General features: G+C 56.6%; 5 protein-coding genes across 5 annotated transcripts; 3 read left to right on the forward strand and 2 right to left on the reverse strand.

Moving 5' to 3' along the window:
- Positions 1 to 7,276: 7,276 nt before the first annotated feature.
- On the forward strand, positions 7,277 to 8,713 carry J7T54_006952 (Meiosis-specific transcription factor-like protein; the record flags this gene model as incomplete). The annotated part of the gene is made up of 1 exon (XM_051509151.1): positions 7,277 to 8,713. One exon carries the CDS (start codon positions 7,277 to 7,279, stop codon positions 8,711 to 8,713), a length of 1,437 nt encoding a protein of 478 aa, XP_051366166.1.
- Positions 8,714 to 10,907: 2,194 nt separating this feature from the next.
- Positions 10,908 to 12,480, reverse strand: J7T54_006953 (dihydropteroate synthase; the record flags this gene model as incomplete). The annotated part of the gene is made up of 3 exons (XM_051509161.1): positions 10,908 to 11,877; positions 11,925 to 12,133; positions 12,187 to 12,480. The coding sequence occupies 3 exons, from the start codon at positions 12,478 to 12,480 to the stop codon at positions 10,908 to 10,910; spliced, it is 1,473 nt and encodes a 490-aa protein (XP_051366167.1).
- An 844-nt stretch (positions 12,481 to 13,324) lies between these two features.
- On the forward strand, positions 13,325 to 14,542 carry J7T54_006954 (nitronate monooxygenase-like protein; the record flags this gene model as incomplete). Its single annotated transcript, XM_051509172.1, has 2 exons — positions 13,325 to 13,337; positions 13,437 to 14,542. The coding sequence occupies 2 exons, from the start codon at positions 13,325 to 13,327 to the stop codon at positions 14,540 to 14,542; spliced, it is 1,119 nt and encodes a 372-aa protein (XP_051366168.1).
- A 352-nt stretch (positions 14,543 to 14,894) lies between these two features.
- J7T54_006955 (ADP-ribosylation factor GTPase-activating protein-like protein) lies at positions 14,895 to 16,581 on the reverse strand (the record flags this gene model as incomplete). The annotated part of the gene is made up of 5 exons (XM_051509183.1): positions 14,895 to 15,235; positions 15,296 to 16,008; positions 16,060 to 16,243; positions 16,310 to 16,445; positions 16,510 to 16,581. The coding sequence occupies 5 exons, from the start codon at positions 16,579 to 16,581 to the stop codon at positions 14,895 to 14,897; spliced, it is 1,446 nt and encodes a 481-aa protein (XP_051366169.1).
- A 395-nt stretch (positions 16,582 to 16,976) lies between these two features.
- J7T54_006956 (import inner membrane translocase subunit tim-21) lies at positions 16,977 to 17,838 on the forward strand (the record flags this gene model as incomplete). Its single annotated transcript, XM_051509194.1, has 4 exons — positions 16,977 to 17,249; positions 17,304 to 17,488; positions 17,545 to 17,599; positions 17,653 to 17,838. 4 exons carry the CDS (start codon positions 16,977 to 16,979, stop codon positions 17,836 to 17,838), a joined length of 699 nt encoding a protein of 232 aa, XP_051366170.1.
- Positions 17,839 to 18,432: the final 594 nt, after the last annotated feature.

Consider the following 18,432-nt stretch of genomic DNA (forward strand, 5'->3'; position numbering starts at 1 on the left):
AGGAGGGCATGCAGACAGGCAACATGCATTGTCCGGACCTAGAATCGCAATGTCGCTGCTGCTGCCCCGGATACACGAAAGGATGGTGATTCAGCTTCGCCTGTCACCCTCCTATCCTAGAGGAACACCTTTTTTTTCTCACCGAGAGAAGCACCGATCACTTTTTTGTCGTAGTAAGCTCACCTGACGTCGTCAAATGGAGCCCCTGTCCGGACAGAGGGTCCAGTGTACGACGCCTTGTCTCGTCAGTCCGTTACCGGATAGGTCAGTCGTTCATGACAGGCAGAATCAGGCAATGGCCCTGCGTCATGTTGTCACTTGCCCTTGGTTCTAGTAGGCAGACAGATGTTATTGCCAACAGTCGTAGGCAAGTATCACGGTCTATGGCCCGCTTGGCTCGTTTGATCCGCGCCTTGCGGTCTGGACGATGACTACTTCCAGTGTGGTCCATATATCCTTTGCCAGCGCAACAAGCAGAAAACTCTCGCTGCCAATCGAGTGCTCAGCTTTGCTTTGCTGTGGGCTTATTCGCAGGCAGACTATGTCCTGCCGTTAAGCAGTGTCTTTCAGTGTGCTGGTATGCATGCGTTAAGACCCCTTTTCCAACCACATCCGCCGACTGGGTTATTCGGCGACAGCCGAGATCGGCAAGCTTCAGTCGCAAAGCCACTTGCATTATCGTTGCGTGAAACATGCATCGCGCGGTGCACCCAAAATAACATGATGGTTCGCAGATTATGGAGTTGAGCATGGAAACGCCGTGACCTGCATCTGTGACCGGTGGGCGTCGAGCGATGCGCCAAAACCACTCATGGCAGTACTTCTATCCCCATGGCTTCTCGTTACCTACGCACATGCTTCGCAGGACGATATTCCAGGGTGGACTTGAAACGTTGACAGGACTCTTGCACAAGATTCATGCGCTCGACTGATTATGGTGCCCTTGTATTGTGCCACGTGCTGCCGTCCTGCCCGTGCCTCATGGGTCAGCCAGCCTGCCCTTGGGTCCTGCGAGCTACGTCTGATGCTGGTTCATCTGCCATCCTCAAACGAAGCATGGCATACTGCCAGACCGCCAGTCCAAGACGCCAAGCTTGGCGCACGACTTGGTGGACCATGTCATGGAATCGACATACCGCCATTGTGCAGGCAGCCGTCGAAAAACGTGGTCGTCCGCCAATGCTCGACTGTCAATTGAACGAGTGGTCAGGCGCAGATCCACTATCACGAGATGATGGGCCCCCTTTTCGAGTCTTTGATTCAGCGCTCCCGACAGCCAAGCTGAAGTCCCCAAGATGTACGGGCGCTTGCTGTACTCTCGGGGGCATGGTTGCAAGGGATGCACATTGCAAGGGATGCACATGGGTGTCCGAGTCAGCATAAATTCTGGCAAGAAGAGGCTCACAAGAACGTGGGCTTCGCGCATCCTGGACGGGCACAACATCGATCTCGGCTGCATGGCTCAGATGAACCTGTCAGGGAGATCACTATAAATATTGGCTGGCACCTCCTGGCGAAGGGAATAGACAGCAATCTCGAGTCGTACCCAGCTGGCTAGCTCGCTCGCTCGCCCGCTCGCCATCAACAAGATGTTTCCCCCTCGCCTTTGCTGCCATGTGCATACAGACGCCACCATGCAACCCGTGCGCGACGGCTTGCTTACGGCAGATGGGCTGCAGGGATGAAACGGGACCGTGAACTTTGACATTGACATTTTCATTTTGTGATGTATCACATTGCACCAGATCCAGATCGTGTCGAACATGTGTCTATCATCTGCATTGCCGCATTCTTAAGCGAATGGGCCCTAGCGGATACGGAGACATGGCTGGCACTTGATCCCGGCAGCGGGAGCCGGACACGCGATGAAACTAGTTTCAGCGATGACTATAGGGTCCTGCTGAGTCCTGGCGACGCCATCAGGTGCCATGGCAAATCGGATCCCTGCTGGCGATGCGTGGGAGTTTGGCTCTTCCAGTATCCGTCCTCGCAACCGGCCTGATGTATGGATCCGGATGGTTGCTGTCGAGGCGACAGGCATAGGATGTAATGTCGGCCACGGAAAGATCAGGAAAATAATGACACGCAAGCACTGCGCTGCCGACTGAAGGGTGAGGCAGGTGAAGCACCCCCTCCCCCCTCGGGTGTGTGCTCTTGTCATTGGCTGCTCCAGTCGAGTGCGCACGACCATGCTCGTCTGGGAACAATGTATCGGGAGACTGGGAGAAGTCTTTTTGATTCATCGTACTTGCTCCCATCAAGCCCCTACGTCTGTGCAGAAATGCTCGAGGTACATGTGGTCGCCCAAGCCTTGGCGAGCCAGACTAGGCGCCCTTGCCTTCAGTCCTCGACTTAGTTCGCTCTTGGTGGGCAAAAATCAATTTAAAGCTATAGAAAGGCATTTCTGGCACCCAGTGTTGTTTTGGTTCACCAACACCACACTCCAGTGAGTGAGTGACAGAGGTGCGCCTGACTTGCAGCAAGTCACTCGCTGGGTGTAGACCACAACCGCCCCCGAGTCTATCATAGATCGCACTGAGCCTGGAGGCATTTCAACGCTACCTCTTGATATTCATACTCCGAGGGTCCGATTTCTTCATCATGCTGAGACAATGCTACGGTCTACGTTGCCTTGAGGGCGACTTTGCCATGAGGCCATGTAGCCAGCCGTGGCTTGGCGTGGTCTCTTCGCCAACGGACAATCGAGCCCAATCATGTCTCTGCGTTTGCCAGTAGTTTTGGCGGACTGCCGTCACGGATAGCTGCGTATACTTTGTCGCAGATTCAAAAAAGGGGGGGTGGTCGTTGATCACCTGGCGTGGCCCGAGTGAACGACTGTCCAAGAATGGATGCTGAATCACTCGTCTGGGGAAACACATGGTGCCTATGATGGTGCCATTGCTCATGGAGGGAGAGAAGCGCAATGACGAACGGTTAGGGGTGGCCTCGTCAGGCTCTCCCTCTCTTGTCAGAGAGACAGAGTGAAATGCGCATGCTCTCCTCAGCAGACGATAACCAGGCTCTTCGACGCAAAGGTGTGGCTCTTTATGCGCAGTGCGGTACGTTGGTCGCTTTTCGTTGGTACCAAGGCCCTAGGAAAAGATACCCCTTGCCGTCAAAGGCAGCGACATGGCCTTGTGCAGCATAGGTCCTCGCTGAGTCCCCGGTGAACCCTGATCATCGCCTCGCTGGCCCCAAGTCCAGGCTCTGCCGGCATGAGGTGGGCCAGAGTGCTGCTGATGTTGTTGGCTCCAGCTTCCACCCCAGCCAGTCCAACCCAGCCCAGCAGCGCATCACTGATCAACAAACGACCCACGGGGGTGTGAGCAGCGTGACGTGCCTCCAGTCCTGCTATTGACTACGTCTATGATAGGTAGCTGCCAGCGTCCGCTTTTTGACCGACTGCAATCTCCCTGGTATGAGAATCAGAGAGCGAGGCTCCGGCTACTGATCTAATTCTGGGCGTGTAGTCACGGGCCAACCCCGTGGACATATACCATACTCCTGTCACGTACAGCTCACCTAGATTTCACCTCATGGGTGTATTTTGACCGGCTCCCCAACCAGCACAGCCCATGACTGCGCAAACTTCTCGTCTTAAGCTTGTGATTCTCCAGCCAGCCGGAATCCTCGAGTTCTGCCTCACCTTCTTCACATCATCTCTCTGTCCCTTGCGCCACTGGACTCAGCCGCCTCAGTCGAACCCCATAGGATCGTCTCATCCATCCATCCAGATCATCTTCATCATCCGAATCTTTTCTATCGCGAGCCTTTCCTGCGCGCCACCTTCAGCAGCGCAACTCTGGAACTTGTACGATCCAAGAAACATATCAACCATTACCTGCGTCGCAGACTGGATATATAGTGAGCAACCCTACGAGATCCTGTACTTGCACAAATATGTGGCGTCTTCGAACGTCGTGCTCTCCTGACCGAGATTGTCCTCTGATACCAGCACACGCACGTCGTCCACATCAGTCTGTTGACAACCTACCATTTTTAACAGCTCATCTCCCTGCCGTCGCACAAACACGCCGAAACTGACTGACACGCGCGTCCAGACAACCCTCGGAGGCACATATCAGCTTATTAGCGGAACGACATCGATAAACGATAGGTGAGATCTCTTCTTGCACGCCGTCACATCACAATCAGCCACAGGCCCGACAATGAGCCGTCCAGCGCAACAACGGTGCCAGCATATCTTTCTCGATCTTGAAAGAGATAGTGTTGTCGAAGGCAACAAGTCGTTGGCACCGACTTGGGAGGTCCTACGCCCCCGAAGACCACGAGTACGTGGCGGACCTGGCCAAACATCACAAATTGTACCCGTGGTGGCTACCGTGCCAATCAAACATTTTGTGTTTTCTTTTTCTTCTAGGGAAAAAGCCAGACGCTGATGAGCATGCCTTGCAGGGACAAAAAAGCGGTTACCCGTCACGGCGCACGCATGTAAGTCCCTCCAGGCGAATAGCAACGGTCCCTCGCGGTCTGCTTAATGGCTATTCGGGCGATTGTACAGCAGAGCCCTGCGTCAACACGAAAAGGCTTGGGTATTCTGCTCTGGAATGCCTCAGCTTCTTTCTGTGTGCGTCCTGGGCTGGTGACGATGGATGGCCTACAGTCTGCACAGAGCGAGGCTCGTCGTTTCGATCATGGGTGATCAGACGCATATTTGACCCGAGGCTAACATTTCTCTTGTCCTAGCGAATTTCTTGAAGACATCAGTGCGCAGTGACGCATCGACACGACGAACCAACCGACTAGGCGTGGGTGTTGTATAGACAGGGGTACCGAAGCAGGGAACAGTACGTACTTACACATATCTCTGCAGTCTCGAGACGAAGTTCCAGGTTGGTGGACCCAGCCAGGATGATGTACAATGAGGCAGTCCAGCAGACTGCCTCATTGTTCATCTGTATGCGCCCTAGTTGAGATGGACTGACGCAATGGAGAAGGGTATCTCGAACAATCGACGAGGACGACGACTGAGAAGGGGCTTCGATTTCGACAGTCGAGCCAGCGGGCTGAAAGTACCGACTACACCCTGTCAGCTCGCGACAAGCCTATTGTCGCCAACAATAACGTATGAATTCTCAGTATTCAACAAAGGTAGGTGATTGACAACGAAAGCCCTTCCACATACCTCTGTCCTTCGAGTCGCTGCTGCTGCGCGCGCGTGTGCCGCCTGTTGGTTCGGGAGCCACTGTCATATAAATCCAAGACACCGACTATTCGACAAGGGGGCGAGGCCCTATCGGACAGCTACAAGGAAGAACAGTCCGTCAAAGAGCGCTAGTCCTGCGGGAAATGGGACTGCAGCCAGCAGCACCAACATCCCGGGCTGTGGGATGAGCTGCAGCGTGTCGACAAACTCGAGACCAATCAGGCACCCCTGGCACCCTAGGTCTGTCTCCCCCAGCGTACCTAGTCGTCGCATCGCGGACCGTCCTTGGAGGAAGGGTCCTTGACCGGTCAGCTGGGCCGTAGCGGTGCGGGTGTCGAGCTTTAGCTGCCGCCGCTGTCTTCCGGTCCCTCAGGTACGTTTGTGTGTGTTTGCTTCCCGTCTGCATGCGTCTTGGAGCAATATATGCTTTCGTTGTCTTTGTCTTCTTGTCGCATCGGCTCGTCTCCCCCTCGTCTCCCCCCTCCTGGCTCCCCATGACCTCTCATGACGAGCACCTTTCTTTTGCTCTTGCACAAGAAAGAGATGGCCAGGGCAATTTATGGGCAGAGTTCACAGTACTGGCTTCTCGGAAGCAGATGCGTTGTTCGTAACAGCAATCTGCCCGACATGGGGGACTGAGAAATCACAGCCGAAACCCTGCTCGCTGTGCAACCCCATCCGCCCTCTCTTCCCGCTGGACAGATGGTGCTACCGGATCCGAGGGCCCGTACGTGGTACGCGCCATGTTGTCACAGTGGGACTCCTTCCCGACGCAGTCCAGTCCTCCAGGCATGTGTCCGGCCCGTCACGAGTTGTCACTCGGGGTACTGGACGTGTAAGTGCCCCCAGCCCAGCCCATTGTTGACGTTGACCTGCCTCCGAGACGAGGAGAGAGACGACAACGCATCATGCACATCCCCCCTTTGTTCCTTTCGGGCGGGCTGATCTCGACAATCTTCCTCGCCTCTCGCTCGAGAGCCAAACGCTCTACACAGAGCGTTCTCCTTACGCTACATATATCATATCCTCCGCGTCTGTATGCCAAGCGTATGAAATTTACTAATTTCCCGTCTCACCAGCAGTGCGACATGGCGTAGAAGGATATTGACAGGTCAGCCTGACAACTGCGCCGTTGCTCACTGGAGGGTACATGTACACATTGACTCTTCATCACCCATCCAGCACGCGCCGCCTCTCCGACGAAAGCAGTCATGCCTCCCCAGAACACTGATTGCACCCCCTCTCCCAATTACAAACCACCGCATTGTCGCACGAGAGTTCATCACGCTTTCTAACAGGTGAAAGCAGGAGTATGCCTCGCCCGCGGTGCCAGAGGGAGAATCGGGCCTCGATTACCACCTGAATGGCCTCGGGGGCCAAGCGCAGTGAGTCGATGCCCCTTCCGTTGTTTTTCATCATGCACGAGCAACGCATCATCGAGAAAGCATCTACCACCACCATCTCTTCAGTCCTCGGTCATGCCGAACCACTGAATTCTTGCTTTCCTTCTTGAATCATCCAGATCTTATCACAAGCACCATGGTCATGAGACTCTAAAGCGCCTTCAGTGAAGCATGGAAGCCAAGAGGGCCCCCTCAGCCCGGCCTTGGGGCTCCTGTGTTACCTTCATCGCCGGCCGTCACACCGTTAGACGCGGTGGTACTACAGCATTCTCGTGCTCTCCATCCTCCCCTCCATGTATGCCTCAAATCTCCCGCTAACTAAGGGTTCGAGATACAACCAGCAACCAACAACGACGACAACTACACCACTCACCGTCGAGGCAAGTCAACCATATAACTTGCTCTACCAGCCGCCGCCCACTTTGGACCCGAACACGCACTATCATCAAGACACTACTGGCTACTACTCGGCTGCTGCCTCTCACGGTTACTCCTCGATTGACGTCAGGCCCAGTTTCGGTCCTAGGTGAGTTACAGACAGACACACACTCTTTCATACACCCGTTGTAGTCTCTGGCATGACTCAGGTTCCTGCTACGCTTGCATAAGAACGGCACACTAACACACACATCTCAGTACTCCGTTCTCCACGAGCATGGACCACACACCACGCACTGCATTACTACCGCAACCACTAAACCACCACATGAGTACGCGGGAGCAGTACGCGCACGCGACGCCCTCCTTCCGACGACAATCGGAGCATCCGACGCGTTCTTCTTCGTCCTACGGGGGCGCACACTTTCGTCGCCCACAAGTCTCCAATAGTCCAAGCAGCAGTGCGGTCGTCAGCTACGGGACCATCCCGGGCAACACTAACAGGATGGACTCGCCATCCAGAGCGGGGCCGGCGTCCGAGAAGACGAGCCCTCCCCTGGAAGGTCCCACGCATTTTGGCGAGCTGCGGTACCAGGACACGGCCAAGACCGCGTGTCATGCTACCATCAACGGGAGCATTGACAAGTTCTTCATCGCGGACGATAGGTGGACCTGCTATAGACGGAACTATTTCTCGTGCGTCTGCTCCTTCTCGCTGGGGCCCTACTTTCCCGGCACCCCCGTCGAGGTGAAGCCGGCGGGCGGGCAGAGCTTCTTCCTGGTTCACCAGTTCGGCGTCAGCATCTCAGCCGTCGTGGCCGGCAACGAGCAGCAGGTTGTTGAGCTCGTCCAGCACACGCCCAAGCGGGACAAGGGGCCGACCGCCCCGCCGTCCATCATGCCCCTGATGGCCAAGCAGGACGTCATCAACCTCGGCTACTTCAACCTGGAGGACAGCAGCATCCCGGCGCGCAACTATCCAGACGCCTGGGTGCCCTCCGAGGCGGGTGGCATCGGGACACTGACCGAGTGGACGTTTGAGCGGATCCAGTTCAAGCAGGCCACGCAGAACAACGGCAAGCGCCGAGCCCAGCAGCAGTTCTACCATCTCTTGGTCGAGTTGTGGGTCAACATTTCGCCGTCTAACAACCCCGACTGGCACAAGGTCGTCCATCGCAAGTCGGCCCAGCTCATTGTCCGAGGACGGTCGCCGGGTCATTACCAGACCGAGCGGAGCCACAGTCGTGACGGAACTCGTAACACGGACAATCAACCTGCGATCTATGGCGCGCCCATGGGGGGCCCTCGTGGCTATGGTGGCGCACAGATCCATTCGTTTGGAAGCTACGACGCCAGCCATGGCCTCTACGACCCGAATCAGCGACATCACCAACAACAACAGCATCACGCCTTGTCACGAGAGGCTATGCTCCCGGCGGAAGAAGAGAAGCCCATGGACGTGGCCAAGCACTACACCTACTACCCCGGGGCCATGGACGGCAGCTACCAGAGCCACAACACAACGGAGCCCTGGGTGGGCCACCACGATCCCGAGTCTGTCTCGCACATGATTGCCGGCGTCGATATCAACAGCAAAGTCAAGCATGAGTACGAAAACATTACGCTACCTCGCCTCGTGCACCCGCCCTCTCTGAGCAACAACAACGACCAGAACCGGCCGTGCCGTACGTTTTACGGCCGGTCTTCGTCCAACGGGTCGTACCCGCAGCTCCTCTCGCCGACGAGCGTGAACATGTCATTGTAGCGGGAGGGGCGAACAGCACCTCATTGGGACATGAACCAGAAAGATATAGAATGAGAAAGGGTGCTGGGCGCAAGCAGGAAAATTGGATTTACGAACGAAATGGGACACAGGCCAGAGTCCCCTCCGCCGCGCGATCGTCATGTCTGGGTAGAGAGAGGGCGAGAAGACTCGGGTAGGCGTATGGGATAGGGGGGAAGGGGGAAAAGGGGTAATTGCATGGCAAGGCGTCGGACGCACAGACTACACATCAACATGGCTCGCCCCTTTCACGATGGGCATTTACTCTCTCTTGTTCGTCTTCTGGTGGTTGCGAATAGGGCTACTTCTTAAGGATGGGAACTGCGACGCGGTACTTCTTTTGCTATACTATGTCTCTTCATCTGAGTTGCTTCTTGATTCCTGTCAAGCTTGGGGATCCCTCGATATTGGCTCCATCGGTTGGAACGGTCGCTTCTCACCGGTTCGATTACTCGATGGGTACCTGCGGGCTTGCCTTGGTTCTTCTAAATTGGTGACAACCACTGTTCCAGACGCTGTTCCTTTCCAAGTACTTCTTCAGCCCAGCCAGTGTATCCGCGCGCCTCCTGACCGGCTTCCCTACCCTCGCAATCCCTGTTCGAATACTGACTATCCCTGTACAAGTGTTGTACGACTAACAGTCCCAAGTTCATGTGATTCCTCACCCATGCGCGCCGTGGGACAAACAAAGGAGCGAGCCCTAGATCCAAGATGCGCCGTCTTCGAGCATGGGGTCGTACGGCGTCTAGCTGGCAAGGTTCTTCGAGTAGCCGCGCGAGACGTGCGTCCCGAGGGCGCAGAAATGATCTTTTGCGCGCAAACAGGACCTGGGGATTTTACGATGTTGGTGACATGTCAAGATGCACAACATGGATCGAGTCTAGGCTAAACGTGGGCGCATGTGAGTGATGTAGGTCGAACTAGGATGCGAATGCCTCTGTGTGTAGGCAACAATGAGGAAAGATGGCGATCTGTAAAAGCCAAAGCATTTTCCGCGTTTCGTTCATTATGAGGGAGAAGACCCATTGAGCAGCCGTCCCGGTGGAAGTCACTGTTGGCGCCGGCTGTCGAGGCGAGCCATGACAGCATGGCACCGTGCGTGGGTCCACGTGTGTGCATCCGGGAGCGGTGACGAGTCGACTGAACTGCACACTGCACGATTGACGGGTGCCTGCAGAGGAAAATCATGGGTTCGACAAGGTGCAATCTGCGTACGGATCAGACAGACATAGCAAGCACTGCGCGCGGCCACAAAGGTCACGAGCCAGATGTCGCAGCAGTGCGCCCAGGGTATCGACATGTATCCCAATGTACCTCGAGTACCTAGACGTGTCTTTCCGAATTACACGTATGCATCCAGGGAGCCCCCCAATAGGGTCACCGACTCAGAGGACAGCCGCAAGATGGATGGCTGCCTCGAGCCCGAAACACTGACCGGTCTGTGAAGACGACGGGGAGGAAGCCGTGGGTTTGTCAGGGCGACTGGACTACACTCAGTACACCGGTGATCGGCGTGAGCGATGGGCTCTACATCCTTTGGTCCAGCCTGCATGACCGCATGGCCGCCAAGAGACATGGCTTCGTCCCGACCCTTGGACTGGTGGTGTTGAATGTCACCTTTGTGGAACAGATTGGCCAGCAGATAAAGCGCGCAGGCTCTGTAGGCTTTGCTGATATTATCCGTGCATTGATACCTGACGTCTTCTCGAAGCAGGCCATTGCCGGAATGAAGGCCACCACTCAAACACGCCCAACGTGACTCCAACTACCACGGACCCTCCATGGGCGAGTTTGAAAGCCCGAGGCGGGACACATGGGGAAATTGACCTTCTGTACGGCTGAATGCAAGTCGCATTCACTCGACCTAGTCAACAGCGCGCGGCTGGGTCAGTAAATCCAGGCGAGCCTCCCACCGCTGCCATGGCCCAACACTTGGCAGTTGACGCGCTGGCATTTCGGTGAAGAAGTGATGCCATCCAAGGACGCAGATATAGCTCTCAAGTGCCGGACAAAGGTATCATGGCACAGCCCACACGGGTGCGAAGACACCTTGGCACCCTACCGGAATCGACTGGTGGGGAAGACTGGAACAAGGCGGACAAATATCCATAGAGGCATCCGAGTCAAGTAAGTAGTGGGCGATGTATTAGGTAGATTAATGTCTCCCCTCCCGAGACTAAGATAGTCGCCTCCAGATAGCATCAGCCATCTTGGTCACGGCGGTCATCTCGGGGACATCATGCACACGGACAACGTCCGCGCCTCCCTGGACCGCCGCGGCCACTGTAGCCGCCGTGCCCCATGTCCTCTCCGAGGGCTTGTCGACGCCGGTGATCCTGCCAATGAACTTCTTGCGACTGGCTCCCACGAGCCAAGGAAGGTTCTCGAGGCCAGGCCAGTGCCGCAAGTCCTCCATGCGCCGGAGGATCTCGAGGTTCTGCTCCATGGTCTTGGCGAAGCCGACACCCGGGTCGAGGATGATGCGCCATCGACGAATACCAGCAGCTTCCGCGGCCGCCACGCGCGCGGCCAGTTCAGAGGCCACGGTGGGAATCAGACCGTCGGGATAGGAGGTGAGCTTGTTCATCGTCTCGGGCGTCCCGCGCATGTGCATGAGGCAGATGGTCTTGCCCAGCCTCGCGACGGTGGGCAGCATCTCTGGGTCCAGTGCGCCCGCGGACACATCATTGATGATATCTGCACCCACCGCCAGTGCCTTCTCCGCCACGGAGGCACGGTAGGTGTCGATACTGATCACAATGTCTCGAGCTTCTGGCATGGAGCGAATGACCTCGATCGACGGCAAGATGCGCGCCAGCTCCTCTTCTGCGGACGCTTGCGGACGGTTCGGTGCAGTCGATTGTCCGCCAATGTCAACCATGGACGCACCGTCGCGAATGAACCCACGAACCGTTTCGACCAGCGATTGCGGATCATGAAGTCCTCCGTCGGAGAACGAGTCTGGGGTCAGGTTCAGAATCGCCATGACCTGGGTGGTCTTGCGAGGCAGGGTCGGCGTCAATGTGTGTGACGAAGGGGACAGAGGTGTTAAAGACGATAAGGTCTCGCCACGCGGGAGCTCGTTGAGATAATCCTGTATGAGCTTCCATGGTCGGGAGGGTTCCAAAGATTTTGACGCAGCAATCCTGTGGGGATCAATATTTGAACAAGAGGAGCTCCGGAGCACACTCACTCTGCTAACGGTCTCAAGACGAATTCACGTTCACGGATGCCAATGTGCGGAATGTTGAGGCGCTCATGCGTAAACGATTCATCGCCGTACAGTAGGACGTCCAGGTCAATGTTCCGGGGCCCTTTGTCTATGACCTTGTGGCGACCCATCTCATTCTCGATGGCCTGGAGCTGATCCAGAAGCTCCAGCGGTGTCAAATCGGTCTCAACCTGTCCGGACAAAGTCAGCGCCAGCTTGGTGGACCATGGCAATAGTGTCGAACCTGGCATGCCCCATTGACAAAGCGGTCCTGCTCCTTGACATACATGGGCTCGGTCTCGTAGAGACTGCTTGTCCTCATGACGCGAATGCCGCGCTTGTCCATGAGATGACATGCTTTTTCTATCTCTGCAACGCGGTCCCCGAGATTGCTCCCCAGGGCAATATACGCCGTCTTCTTGGTTGGTCTCGCTGCCTGGCATCCGCACGCATAAGAACGAACGGCAGACCCCATGCCCTGGCCAGTAGTGACGCGAGAGGGCACGCCTTTGATGCCTGCCCTTGGTGCTCGGTTCATGGGCAATGTAGAGGACGCGCTCTTTGTTGCTGGGCGGAGGGCTACACATCCAGTGGCAGAACTCCAGGTTCTGCGCATGCTGGAAACCCTCATGATGGAAGAAAAGGCAAATATGGTCACGTGGGGTGAACCAAGTAGGCAAACTCAGGCAAGAGCAAGAGGCGAATTCGATGAGGTGAGGTTGACGAACTCCTGATCGATCTTGAATTTCGGGAAACAGCGACCCACATTGACATACTTGGCGCGCAAGGCTGCAGATTGCCCACCCTAGACACACGCTGCCAGATCAAATGTACACTAGTCCCGAAGAGGTTAGTAGCTGGGAGCGGCCGCTGATCGATCACGTTGTGAACTTTGTGTTCTTAATAGCGAGTCAGCTGACAGCGCCTCCGTCGACACGCGTCGTTTGGCAGCGTGCCCCATGTCAGACAGTCGGAAAGAGTAAAAAGTCACCTGCCCTGCAACGCCCCGGATCGCAACGACCGGCGCGGCCATGACGGTAAAAATAGCGGGCTTGGGACGGGCTGGACCTGGAACCTGAAGCGTGCCTCGGCAACTTCCCCAGAATTGCCCCTTCTATGGCAGAACACGCTAGTCCAGAAGGGGATGGCCGGGCTGACTGGTGGCATCCCCCAGATGTGAGCCTCGGCATGTGAGAGCGTCGAACCATCCATCCCGCCTACAATCCTAGGGATCCATCCATAGTCATCCCAACGCCCCAGGCTCCTCTTCCTCTTTATTTCTTCCACATCCTCACCTCCTCGAAGATTGACGAACCTCACCTCACTCTTTCCTTTCCATATTCCCCACGCTCTTCCAATCTCCGACACACACCACCGTCGCAATGGCCTCCCCACGTATGTCCTTGATCCGCCTCCTCTCCCATGTGATCACGCTTGCGAGAGGGAGCGGCCACGAGAAAATGTCTGATCATTGCTAACATGCCGCGCCTGCAGAGAAGATCCGCACCCCCATCACCGAGATGTTCGGCATCAAGCACCCCGTGCTTCTGGCCGGCATGAACGTCGCGGCTGGCCCCAAGCTCGCCGCCGCCGTCACCAACGCCGGCGGTCTTGGTGTCATTGGCGGTGTCGGCTACACGCCCGACATGCTCAGGGAGCAGATTGCCGAGCTCAAGGAGCACCTCGACGACAAGAACGGCCCATTTGGCGTCGACCTGCTTCTCCCCCAGGTCGGCGGCTCGGCCCGCAAGACCAACTACGACTACACAAAGGGCAAGCTCAACGAGCTCACCGACATTGTCATTGAGTCGGGCGCCAAGGTCTTCGTCTCGGCCGTCGGCGTGCCCACCAAGGAGGTCGTCGAGAAGCTGCACAAGAACGGCGTGCTCTACATGAACATGATCGGCCACGTCAAGCACGTCCAAAAGTGCCTCGACCTCGGCGTCGACATCATCTGCGCCCAGGGCGGCGAGGGTGGTGGCCACACCGGTGATATCCCCACCACCGTCCTCATCCCCGCCGTCGTCGAGAAGTGCAAGAACGCCAAGTCGCCCGTGACTGGCGGACCCGTCCAGGTCGTCGCCGCCGGCGGCATCCACAACGGCCAGCTCCTCGCCGCGTCGCTCATGATGGGCGCCGGCGCCGTCTGGGTCGGCACCCGCTTCATCCTCACCGACGAGGCCGGCGCGCCCAAGTCGCACAAGGACGCCGTCCGCACCGCCGGGCACGACGACAACGTCCGCACCATCATCTTCACCGGACGCCCCATGCGCGTCCGCAACAACGACTACATCAACGACTGGGAGACCAATCGCACCGCCGAGATGAAGGAGCTCGCCGCCAAGGGTGTGATCCCCTACGAGGCCGACCTTGACAAGGTCATGGGCGGCGATGACGACGCCAAGAAGACTAGCTTGACCGACAACAGCACCGAGGACGACGACGAGGACGACCCTCTCGAGAAGTTCCGCCCCTTCCTCATGGGCAAGTGCGCCGCTGTCGTCAACGAGCAAAAGCCGGCACGCGCCGTGGTGGACGAGTTTGTCGACGATGCTGTAGCCTGGATGCAAAAGGGCAGCAAGATGATTGCCAAGCTGTAAAGAGAGAGCCCGTTCGAGACGCGCTTGTTTTATATATATCATGATGATTATGTAGATGACGGGAACCTCGTTTCCCTTTCGTTTTGCTTTTCATATACAGCATGCATGCAGTTCTAGCAATCAGAGTGAGAGAATTGTCTATCCGCGCTACCATTCCAGCCTGTGCCTAAGCGAACACGCGCGCGCGCGCGCGCAGACGTCATCATGTACATCGTCTACCGCCCCTGAACACCTGCCCATTGGAACAAAAACAAGTCGTCGAGAAAAGAGACCTCCCAGCAAAGTGTTTTGATTTTTCTTCAGCAGCACATGGACAGCGTATGAATGAACCCGAGGGCCCCCCGCCCCCTTTTCAGCTGCCGAGGTATGACCGGATGGCGCCCTGCAGCTTCGTAGCACCCTCGCCAACAATGTTGCTCAGGTTCTCGAGATCGTCGCCGGCTGTGATGCCAAAGCGGCGCACAAAGTCCTTGGCAGCGGTCTCGAGATCGCCATAGTCCTCGCCATCATCCTCGTCCTCGGGTCGGCCAAAGTACGCGTTGGACGAGATGGATGTGGCGCCCTCGAAGCCCTGCAGTCGCGTTTTGGCCTCGTTCTGCGCGTTGGAGTCAAAGGTACCGCGACCAAAGTACTCGTCGGACGAGATACCCTTCTGAGTGCCAAACTTGGAGCGCGCAAAGTTTTCGGATTCATCTGAGGGAAGAGTAGAGTTAGCAAAAATGACTATGCCGAAACATGTGCACAGATGGGTACCTTGAGTAGACGCCTTGACAGGTCCCACCGAGCCGAAGCCACCAGCGTTCTTCTTCGCCGCCGGCGCAACAGCCTTTCCACCTCCAACCTGACCAAAACCGAGTCGTCCAACACTCATGCCCAGTCGCTCAACCTCAGCGTTTGACTTTTGGCGGGTATGTGAGCTGGTCGTGGCGGCGGATGGGCTGACGGACGTGGGCGACGTCAGGGGTGTGGCGCCCTTGCCCTCGTCAACCTTCTCCTCCTCGGCATTTGGGTCGTATCCGAGCTTCTCGATGCGCTCAGCCTCCTCCTTGGCCTTCTTCTCCGCCTCGTCAAAGTCGATGAGGTCGCTGGTGACCTTCTTCGCGCCCAACTTGCTGGTCACCTTCTTCGCGCCCAGAACATTCGCCTTGCGAGGAGCGCCAGCCGTGCCTGTCTTGCGCAGGGCAGCGGAGGACGTGATGCGCCCGGCGGCAGGCCTGGCGGCAGCCGCCTCGCCGGACTCGGTCTTGGCGAGCGGTGAGGTCGAGCGGGTAACATCCTTGCCGTTGTTGGTGTTCAGGAAGGGCGACGGTGTTCGGCCGGTGGGTGTCGCCGTCCGCGAGATGGGGGGCGTGGGGCGCTTGATGGCCGGCTTGTCCCAGGAGGAGAAGAAGTCGTCGTCGGGCTCGCCAGCAGGGGTACCGGCAGCCTCAGCGTCAGCGCCGTCAATAACAACCTCACCAGGGAAGCTAGTCATTCGTCAATCATGTCGTATCCAAAAGAGACGGAAAAAAACTCACTCCTGGGCGTCCCTCGCAGCGCGCCTCTTGAGCTCGTCTTTGTACTTGGTCGCCGCATTGGATTGGTATTTTGTCTTGGGGTCCTTGCTGTTCAGGGCGGCCGTACCGCCATTCTGCTGGAAGAACTTGGTGGCAGACTCATTGCCGCCCACCTTCATCACGCGAAGTTGATCCCATTGCCACTCTGTCCTCTGTCAGCCAATGCCCAGATGCACCGTCCTGTTGACTCCCTGGTGTGACCAATACATACGATCGAGGTTTGTGGAGCGGACAAAGGAGATGTGGACACCGAGATTACGGTGGTTCGAGGAGCAGTCGAGGCAGAGATAGATGCCAAAGGGTACGGACGTCCATGTAGGGTTCTTCTGGCCGCAGTCGAAGCAGATCTAAAGAGGCGCGCGGTGAGCCATGTTCTGGGCCAGCGGCATGCGCGGAAAGATAAATAAATACCTTGTTTGCCGGCTTGGTCTTGAGCTTGTCGAAGATCTTGAGCGACTGCTGCTTGGACGCGAGGGCAGCCATGGCGGGAATAGTAGAGCACCGACGGGCGCGACAGCGATGGTTGTTCGAGGGAGAGCAGGTCTGGACGAGGTTAGGAGAGTGTCGTCCTGCGCGCGCGAATGTGGACTCGTGTACGGAACGTTCAGGAGACGGTCTCGCCCAAGCGGAGGGTCGTTCGTTGGTGAAGTGGCATGTATGGTCACGCTAGTCCCGATCGAGGGCGCAACGACTCCACCTTGTTAGTTCTGCCGAGGGCGGTGATAACTCGAGCAGACTGACCGAAAGCTGCTGATGCTTCACAACAGAAGAGCGCAAAGCCAAATCCCCGTCGCTCACAGCACCAATTTTCCTCCAGCATATCGCCAGCGCTAGGACTATACGGGTCCTTGAACGATGGCTGTCGGCCTGCAACCAGGATGAAGCCCTCCATGTCGATTTTGGCCATCAGGCCCGCCTCAACCACAATCGCAACCGCACCAGCGATCCGGCCTTTTCTCTGCGCACGACAGTATGCGACCCAGAACAGCTTAGGCACCACAGCCCAGCCCGGTCCTCGACGTCGCAAGGTCACAGCCTTCAACGATGATGGCCGCGTGCCCTGGAATCAGCTCTCAGCGGGGGAGAAGACAGCTCGCGCGACACAGCAGAGCTTCAACTTTGGCCTCGTCATTGTGGGAATTGTGTTAACGGTGGGTGCTAAAGCGCGGACGGAGTCATCAATACCCAGGCTGATGCAGAGTTAGGGTGGTGTCACTTATTTCTTGTGGTCGGACGTCTTCTCACCAGACGGCAAGACCGCACAGTTCAACCGCGCAGTCGACAAGGTTCGCCAAGATGCCCGCTGTCTCGAGATTCTCGGTCGCGGCAAGAAAATATCTGCTCATGGAGACGAGACATTCAACAGCTGGCGCAGGGCGCGACCGGTGTCGTGAGTCTACTATTGCTTAGCCGGGCAGCTTGAGGATGCTAACATGCGCGCCCCAGGTCGATGAACAGGCAGGACCCAGATGGCACGGAGCATCTCCTGATGCACTTCTACGTAACACTAGCCGTTCTTTGATCGTTCAAGTCCGAAAATTGACATCAGCACAGGTACAAGGTCCCAAGGACAACGGAACGGTCCGACTACACATGTTCAAACGCCCCGACATGAGCGAGTTCGAGTACAAATATCTATTCCTCGACGTGAAACGGCATGAAAGGATATACTTGGAGAAACAGGACGAGTCCAAGGTAAAGGGCAAGAAGCAGCTGAGCTTTTTCGGTATCAAATGGTAGGGTGCTCAAAAACAGCTGGGCTTCTTCGTGGCATGACCTTTCCCTCAAACATCAGGCTGTAAGATAGTGTACATGGATATATGTAGAATAGGGGCGCTCGGCTTGTGCGCTCGGATCGGACAAGGACGAGGGCATGATGGCATGATGGCATGCATGCCCAGCGGACTCCAACATTTATGGAATAAATGGAAGTGCAACGGGATCCTCTCATGCGTTCAAACCCTTAGCTCAAGACAATACTTCCGGTGGACACCAGTTGAAATGTCAAAGGATGACTTGACTTTGCTGAGAACAATTGCACTTGGCTTCCAGGGCGTCGCGGCATTGGCACATGCTTCTCACCAGTTGTGTCCTCATTTATCACACCAACCTAGTTCCGCCGTGTGACAGAGTGTTACTGGCATATACGTAATCCTCCCTCGTATCCTGTTCTCACTACGACATCTCTCCTGCCATCTACACCCACCATCACGAGCTGCTTGCTCTCTCGTGATGTATTTCTGCTCAAATCAACCGCGCACGCCCAGCACTTCAAAGTGCAACCACCCGTCCTCCTATCATGCCACTATGAGGACATGCCTTGGCAGTCTTCGG

The sequence above is a fragment of the Emericellopsis cladophorae genome, assembly GCF_022114955.1.
Source record: "Emericellopsis cladophorae strain MUM 19.33 chromosome Unknown NODE_2_length_1295279_cov_118_880017, whole genome shotgun sequence".
Classification (NCBI taxonomy): domain Eukaryota; kingdom Fungi; phylum Ascomycota; class Sordariomycetes; order Hypocreales; family Bionectriaceae; genus Emericellopsis; species Emericellopsis cladophorae.